The following is an 8,568-nucleotide window of genomic DNA, read 5'->3' as shown; positions in this document are numbered from 1 at the left end:
TCCTCATTAGTGGTCCCACGATGCTTTATGGGAAAACCAAGATATTTTCCTAGGTTAGGTGTTGAACGAAAACCTAGAATATCACACAAGGACTCCCTGGTATCCACATCAACATTTGGGGAAAAGAAGACTCTTGATTTACTCTCACTAATGGATTGCCCGGACCTAGCACAGAAATCATCAACATCCCAAATCATTGAACAATTAACATGGTCCGCCTTTGCAAATAAGACCAAATCATCCGCAAAGAATAGATGCGAAACGGCCACCCTATTTTTGGAGCTCTTAACAGGAATCCAACTTTTGTTTTTGCATTTCTCCTCGATGAAGTAACCAAGGGCTTCCATGCAAAGAATGAAAAGGTAGGGTGAGAGCAGATCACCTTGCCTAATTCCTCTTGAGGGAAAGATAGGCTCCATATTACCTCCATTAAATAAAATGGAAGTGGAAACTGAGGAAACACAACTCATGATAAGGCTAATCACATTATGGGGGAAATTGGCATGAATGAGAACTTCTCTTATGAAACTCCACTCGATTTTATCATAAGCCTTTTCAAGATCCACTTTGATAGCCATATACCCTACTCGACCTTTCTTGTTATATAGAATGGATAACCTATTGCACCACAATGGCATTGTCAACACTTCTTCTTCCTGGCACAAAAGCATATTGGGGAAGGAGACACAAGATTATCAAGAAGGGGTCTAATCCTGGCTACAAGAATCTTAGTGACAATCTTGTACACTGTATTGCAAAGGCTAATTGGGCCATAGTTTCCTAAGCTTTCAGGACCTACCATCTTAGGAATCAAAACCACATTTGTTCGATTAAGGTATTCAGGGATCTTACAATCCATAAAGGCCTTCCTCACTTCAGCCTTCACCGAATCCCTCACAATGAGCCAAAATCTTTGAAAGAAACCTGCATGGAGGCCATCTGGACCCGGAGCTTTGAAGGCTTTCAACGCCCAAAGACCATCTTTAATTTCTACATCCGTTACCATACCACTCAAGCTGGAGCTATCCTCATCCGATAGGGCAGCTAGCCACCAGGAAGGCCGAATGGGATTAAGAGGAGCAACATCAAGAGAAGTTGTGAATAACCTCTCAAACCCCCTTCTAATGTAATTCATAGCCCCTACTTCACTTTGAATCCATTCACCCAACTCATTCTTGATGCAAGGGATTTTGTTGCGCCTTCTCCTAACAATAGCAGACATATGGTGAAAGGTCGTATTTCGATCACCCACAACCAGCAGATTAATACGAGATTTCTACACCCACAACTCCTCCTTTTGGTCCAAGAGGGTATTAAGATCTTTGTGCAAAACTTTCTCCAACTCAAGTAGAGAATGCGAAGGGTGAATAGCGATGGCTTTTTGGATGCCGTTAAGACGAGCCATGACCCTTTTCTTCTTCCCAAAAATATTACCAAAATGATCCTTGTTCCAAACCGAGGCTCTTCTAGAAAAATTTTCAATAGATTCCCGGAGAGATCTAGTCCAGCCCCAAGCCTCCTTGACAATTCCCGGAAAAGATACATTCGACAACCAAAAAATTTGGAATTTAAAGGGTCTAGGCAGAAACACACTATTGGAAGGATTCTTCTCAAGAAGCACCGAGCAATGATCAGACACACATCTAGTGAGGTGGGTAACTCTAGCATCAGGGTGTAATGCATACCAGCTAGGATTGGCGAAGAATCGGTCAATTCTTTATTGAATGAGATCACAAATATGCCTTCTATTGGTCCAAGTGAAACAAGGCCCAACAAATCCCATATCAACCATAGAACAGTGGTCGAGGCATTCTTTGAAGAGAAGGGACTTATTAGAGCTAATGCTTCTTCCCCCAAATTTATCCCCTTCCACAAGAACCTCATTAAAATCCCCAGCAATAATCCAAGGTTTATCATGAAGATTCGCAGCACTTTTTAAATTATTCCAAAGGACACATCTCTCTTGAAATCTAGAACTAGCATAGACAGCAATACAAATAAATTCAAAGTTTGAAGGGAGTACCTTAACCAAAACATGGATTTCTTGCTCTAACATGGCCAGCTGATGAACCTGGACTCTATCTGAATTCCAAAGAAGCCAAAGCCCGCCAGCAAACCCAAGAGTATCCATATGAATGGCCCCATCAAAAGGTAACTTATCAGTGATGTCCCTAGCACGAGCACCACCAATGTGAGTCTCCATAATGATCATAATGGCTGGATCATGAGTGTTCACCACCTCCCTCACATGGTTCTGAAAAGAGGGTTTTGAAGCCCCCCTACAATTCCATGCAATAATATTCATTATTAAACAGAGGATGGATTGCACACTCATCAGATGGAGGCAAGAGTGTTGCTTCCACCATCGAATCCCATACAGACATCCTCATCTGGCCTATGCCTGGCATCAATTCCACACAGAGCACCTACACTTCCAGCTTGAAGTGAAGCTTCCACCTTAGTTCTTTCTTCATTCCCCAAGCCGGAATTGTCAATGACAGGTAACCCAAGCCTACACTCATTGGCACTAAAGGGTAGAGAAACTTTCGTACTGTGAAGGTTTGGATTTCCTCCATAATCACCTCCGGCATCACCATAGCCAACCCGTCTAAGCTGATCACCCATATTAATATCTGGATTGGCACCGAAAATAAACTCTCCATTAATCTCAGGATGAAGTTTAGAAATGCTTGAGGACCAATCGGCATGAGTGGATAAACTTTTTTTGTCTGAAGCGGCTGTGATAAGAGACCCTTTGTCTGATTCAGCACTAATAGGAATAGAAAGAGTTGCCCTACCACGCGCATAATCCTTTTTACCCTTAACTGAACCAGATTTGGGCTTTTACTTGTGCAACTCCTTACTAGCGCGGCCCACATTCACAACAGGATCTTGATCTAAGCCCGTGATAACTAAGCCATTTGAAATTAATAGCTTATCTAGAGGAGAACAGCTCAAGGTGGGGCTTGTATTCAATTCGGACTGGCCTTTCCTCTTCCCATTCGAATCATTTGTATCACTTGGCCCAGCCCAAAACTTATTACAACTCAAACTCTCCAATGGCTCTTTAGGCTTACCGTGAGAAAGGTCATTTCCCGAACCAAATAAAGAGCTCGTGTTCTTTTGCTTCACCCCTTTGTTGTTGTTCCTTTTACGTGAAACCACCATCCACGGACCAAAGCAGGCATCAGAGTTCGCACTGTCCCATGCATTCTAATCCTCAGTCTGATTCTCTGTCCGCGCCTCAAGATTGGCTGTCATTTGACCCGTAATTTCCGCATCGCTCATCACGTGGGAATCTTTCAGGGGGGATGACAGAGGCTTGATAGAATACAGGCAAGTCTCATTCCGGCGGCCTAGCCGGCCACAGGAGAAGCATAACTTGCTAACACCTTTGTATGCGACTGGTTGGTTTCGTTGCCCGATGCAGACCGAGGTGACAAGAGGTTTGCTAACATCAACCTGCACACAAACACATGCATATCGACCCCGAGCCTCCGTTGCAGTGTGCGTATCTACTCTAAGAACCGTTCCTAGAGCTCGCCCAAGCTGTCGAAGGACTTCCATGTCATAGTATTCTATGGGTAGCTCATGGAATCTAACCCAAACCGCCACCAAAGAAACTTGCGCTTCAGACAGTTTAAAATTAGCTTCCCATCTCTGGATCGACAAAAAATGTTCACTTATAAACCATGGTCCTTTCTTGAGGACTAGCTTTAGATCTTCAATAAGCGAAAATCTCATCAAAAAAAAAGTCCCTTCGAAGATCCACCATGTCAACTCTCCCTGTTGGTTTCCAAAGTCCCATGAGCTTAGCATGAAGGAAGTTAAACCCCACAGTTTTGCCAAATACCTTAACAATAAGTGCTTTTGCCCAAGGAGCTCTAATGCATCGCTTTGTTTCTTTAGAGAGACAAATCGTAGCCCTACCATCACAAAGTTCCTCTGTTTCCTCATCCGACTCAAAGTCAGCATCCATGTGGTCCAAATAGGCGAAAGCTTGGGGGTAAGCTTCTGGGATATCCCCCACGAGTTTATCCCAGAATGAGAACTTACTGGCAAAACTGGTACTCCCAGGGAGTCTAATCATATCAACAGGGGCTTCATTGTGCAAGTCCTTAACTTTCTTGTTGCTTCTCGCGAGCTCCTATTCTTCTTCGGTAGAGAGGGAGTGCGAGCGTTCAGTCATGGAGGACGTACTCTTTACTAATAGTATATTTCTTTGATTCTATCCTTATGTGAGATCTATATATACTATAAAAGACAGGTCTTATGAGATTGTCTCATAACATACTTTTTCAAAAGGCACTCAATTCTTTTTCACCTATCATTTTTTTGTTGCAATAATTTTCTCACATGGGGATTATCAGTTGTGCACCTTTTGTTGGCAACTTAAGATCAACTGTCCAGGCTAATGAGTTTTCATCTCACTATTTTGCCAATATGTAGTAGATGAATAGCTAGGCGGTCTGGCCTTACAAGAAAAGAATAAGAACATAAAAATAATTCTCTTTGGAGCTTGATTTTTTACATTTCTCCACTGCTTTACAAAGGTTGTTATTGTGTAACCATTTAAGAGTGTTCACAGGTAGTGAAGCTAGAATTTTCCCAACCCATGAACAGCTTGTCTCAACCCCAAGTTAGATAATTGAGTTTTAGTTGTTACTGATTTCTGAATTACTAATTTTTAATTCGATAATCATAATGAGGGAGGGGAGAATTTGAACACTGAATATCCAAGTTTAAAACATCAAGAGGTGCTAGTTAAACTGCAAGCCTCTTAGCTTCTAAATTACTAATTTAATAACACCAAGTTAAGGCCGAATTCAAGATACAAAGCTAACTTGTTCGGCTCCCATACATTCATAACTTGCTCTAATCTATTATTTTTGTCTTCAAAAATTAATGCATTTGTTATGCAATCTTCCAAAAAAAATGTTCAGAAATTATTTTGTAGATTATGAAAGTTCAAATAGTGTATAAAACATCCTTGAACGTTTAGACCCCCAATTACAAAATAACCAATTCAAGCTTTATGACAAACAACAAGTGTGCGGAAAATGAACACAAGCTATAAACAGAATTGGTAAACAATCTAAGTCAATTAAAATCACATCCACAGCAGAAAATAAAAGACAAAGATTAAGGGAAGAAAGATGCAAACACAAGGACAACAAAATGATGTGTTATCGAAGAGGAAACCGAAGCCCTCGGCATAAAATCTCTCCGCCGCCCTCCAAGCGGTAAGTAATCCACTAGAAAATGTAGTTGAGATACATGAACAGTAATAGACCTTCCAAGCCTAATCTACCCAGTGTATCTAAGCCCTCCAAGCTTCTTACTTCAACGAGGTTGCGCCAAACCTATTTCTTTTCTAACTTCCCGGATTTCGCTACTTGACCATAGCATCAACCAATGTGAAATTGGTTCCTTCCTAACTGCTTCCCAGAATACTAAACAACCCTCTCACAGTAATGGATATGGTGAGAAAGGGTTTTGGTAAAAGGCCTCTCAAGGATTTAACAATGGAGAGGAGGAGAGTAGAGGAATTTGAAGAGTCTCTTATGTGAAGATTGTAGATGAATCAATATTGTATAACTCTAGGGTTTCTCTCTCAAAATTCTCTCTAGAAGCTCTCTTTCTTTTGTGGGTATAAGGGGTATTTATACTGGGGTGAGAATGAAATATGAAGAGTTAGGTTTTTCAAAACAGGGTTGGCTCGCGGCTTAACTGAGTCGCGAGATCCAACCGCAAGATAACTAAACGGCCAGTTGTCCTATTTTGTCCTGTAGTGCTCCAGCTAGCATGAAGCTTCAACTTCTGGCATGCCTGACACACGTGCATCTTCTAGCGGCTTGCAGCCGTGAGTCACCCGCGAGATCCAGTTGCGAGTCTCTGTTTTTCTTGTACACTCTTGAGCATTTCTTCACACTAACTCACTCACTACCCTTACAAGAATCTCACCTAAATACAGGGTTACTAATTGCTGAAATACAAGCAAATTTGGTACGGAATAAAACCAACAAGATGGTTGATTAAATTCAACCTTACAGATTAGTTTAATTTGTGCCACATAGTAACATGATAATACATTGGCAAGTATTACTAGTATTGTTGTGATAGTCCATTTTTGTATAATGATATGTCAAACATTTTCTTTTAAAAAGTCAAAAATGACATGTAAAATTTCAAATAATTGATAGTATGCAAGTATGAGTAAAGTCCCACATAGAATAATAATAATAATAATATAAGTTGTTAATATAACATAGTAGGGCCCAAAATAAAACTCGTAAGTGTAAGCTTTTGGATCAAATAGTATCCATATATGTTATACTAATTTTTCCAAGGTGCTCTCTTCCCCACATTCTTGTGGTTATACTTTGACGAAATGGACCCCACTAGATGATAATTCCAGGGCGTATCTACTCTCTACTTTATAATCACGTTTGTTTCTGTTGTAATTGCTTGTTATTCGGCATTGTTTCTGGAGAATTTTGACAATTATGAAGTAAGACCTCCTCAATCACCAAGAAATATATGCCATATTTTTAGGATATTGTCTTTTAGGTACTTTTTTATTCTTATATTAGTAATTAGCTATGGAAAATCTGCAAGAACAGCAGTCTTGTCACTAAATGACAAATAGACCAAAGGAAATCTAGATACATTCAGAATATCATCAATAAAGATTACAGAAAATTAATTCACTACTGATCGTGATCCTTCAATTCACTTTGTCTTCACACCATCACTTTTCAAGATAAGATGGAGTGGTGGACATTGGTATTTTTCAATCTAAGTTATCATGTAGATCTTTTGTAGGGCATCAATCGACTTGTATCTGTTAAAGGTATCTTTATTTTCCTCCCTTGATTTTATTGATGCTCTCTATTGTGGAGTCTTGAATGTATATGGCAATACATAACTTAGCATGTGCAACAATAATTAGTGTATGATTTAATACACTCCTAATGATTAATAAGGTGTGGAGTGCATTTTTAATATCTCATGGTCATGGGTTTCAAAATCTTTGAACAACAAATACTTGTTCTAGGATCCGCTTATCTCCTAGGAACAAAATTTTAAGACATCCACGCAGCTTGGGTTAAAGCTTTTTTAATTTGAAACAGGAAAAATAATACAAAAGGAAGAACAAATAAACTTGCACAGAGTTTAAAATAAAGAAACATACGCATAGTCCAAGTTCAAAACTTCAAATTGGAATTCTTGAGCTGATTTCGCCTTGGAGAATTGCTTCAATCATAGCTGACCTGTGGTCTCTTCTGGTAACTTACTCTAATGTTTCTATCTCTTAGGTTCCTATGCTAACTAATATGGCAACTCACTCCCTAAGAGCATTCGCATCCGAGAATTTCATCCTATCCTATTTTACCATCTCAAAAAGCTTTTTTATTATTTATACCATACCATTTTACAACACACCCAACATCCCAACTTTTATTTTCCTATTCTACTCATTAAAATAATATATCCCAAAACCATATCTATTCTCTCCCATCTCTCTCCTCTCTCTAATTTTTACCTCTCTTCCACTGAAACCAAACCACCTCCATCGTCCAAAAAGGCTAAAAAAAAAAAAAAACCACCTGCAGAAATCCAATACAAATCAAACCCAAATGCCAAAAACCTTAACTTTCTCTGAATTTGGCTGATTTCTCAGTAGCCCAGAATTCAAACAGACCTCCAAAAATAAAAACCACTTGCAAAAACCAAATATCAATCAAACCCACTTCCAAATAACTCTCTCTCTGCATCACCTCTCACCGCCACCGCCACCACCAATACACCAAACCCACTTCCACCGTCGACCCAACTGCCACAACAACTCCACCAATCTCCAAAGAAATCCAGGAAATCGTGGCCCACCTAGCGAAAAAAATCCAGCCACCACCACGACACCAGTTAGCAACCACTACCCAACCACCAAAACCCACGCTGACAACCTTAGATGAAACCCACACCGACAACCACCAAGAGAAACCCACGCTGATCCGAACCCACACAACCTATGGAAAACCTAAACAAAACCCACGACAAACCCACAACCCAACGCCGATTTCCACACCACACCTAAACACCAATCGCTGCGCCAAATCCCAAACACCGATCTCCATGCCACAACACTGATCTACAATGAGAGACAGGAGAAATAATGAGTGGGTGGTGGCTTGCCATGGCCGGTAACAATGGGTTAGGCCATGGTGTAGTGGCTATGGAATTTTGAGTCTGAAGAGAGGGAGTGAGTAAGGACTGAAAAGAGAGAGAGAATCAAAGATTGAGAGACAGAGAGAGGAATTGATAAAGTAAACAATGAACCGAATAAAATATTAGTTTTTTTTTTTTTTTTTTTTTTTTACACAATTGAGCTACAGTAGCACAATTGCAAATTTTTTTGCAATACTTGGTTTTTACAAGTCTGGATGTGGGAGTTTTTTGGGCCTTTATGCTAAATTTTACCTACATATGACATATGGCATTCTCAATGTAAATGCACTAAGAGTGCGTTTGGATTGGGCGTTTTCTGCCCAATCCTGCGTTTGCGTT

General features: G+C 40.1%; 1 protein-coding gene across 1 annotated transcript; it reads right to left on the bottom strand.

Annotated features, from left to right (window-relative positions):
- Positions 1–1,717: 1,717 nt before the first annotated feature.
- Positions 1,718–2,305, bottom strand: LOC115970318. Its single transcript, XM_031089969.1, has one exon. The coding sequence runs from the start codon at positions 2,303–2,305 to the stop codon at positions 1,718–1,720; it is 588 nt and encodes a 195-aa protein (XP_030945829.1).
- Positions 2,306–8,568: the final 6,263 nt, after the last annotated feature.

Source organism: Quercus lobata, chromosome 12 (assembly GCF_001633185.2).
Source record: "Quercus lobata isolate SW786 chromosome 12, ValleyOak3.0 Primary Assembly, whole genome shotgun sequence".
In the NCBI taxonomy this organism is placed as follows: Eukaryota; Viridiplantae; Streptophyta; class Magnoliopsida; order Fagales; family Fagaceae; genus Quercus; species Quercus lobata.
Note: the sequence above shows the minus strand (reverse complement) of the source record. Positions and strands in the feature narration are given on the sequence as shown.

Bases quoted from the DNA above. Each gene is read 5' to 3' on its own strand.
- LOC115970318 (XM_031089969.1), bottom strand. From the start codon at position 2,305: ATGAATATTATTGCATGGAATTGTAGGGGGGCTTCAAAACCCTCTTTT.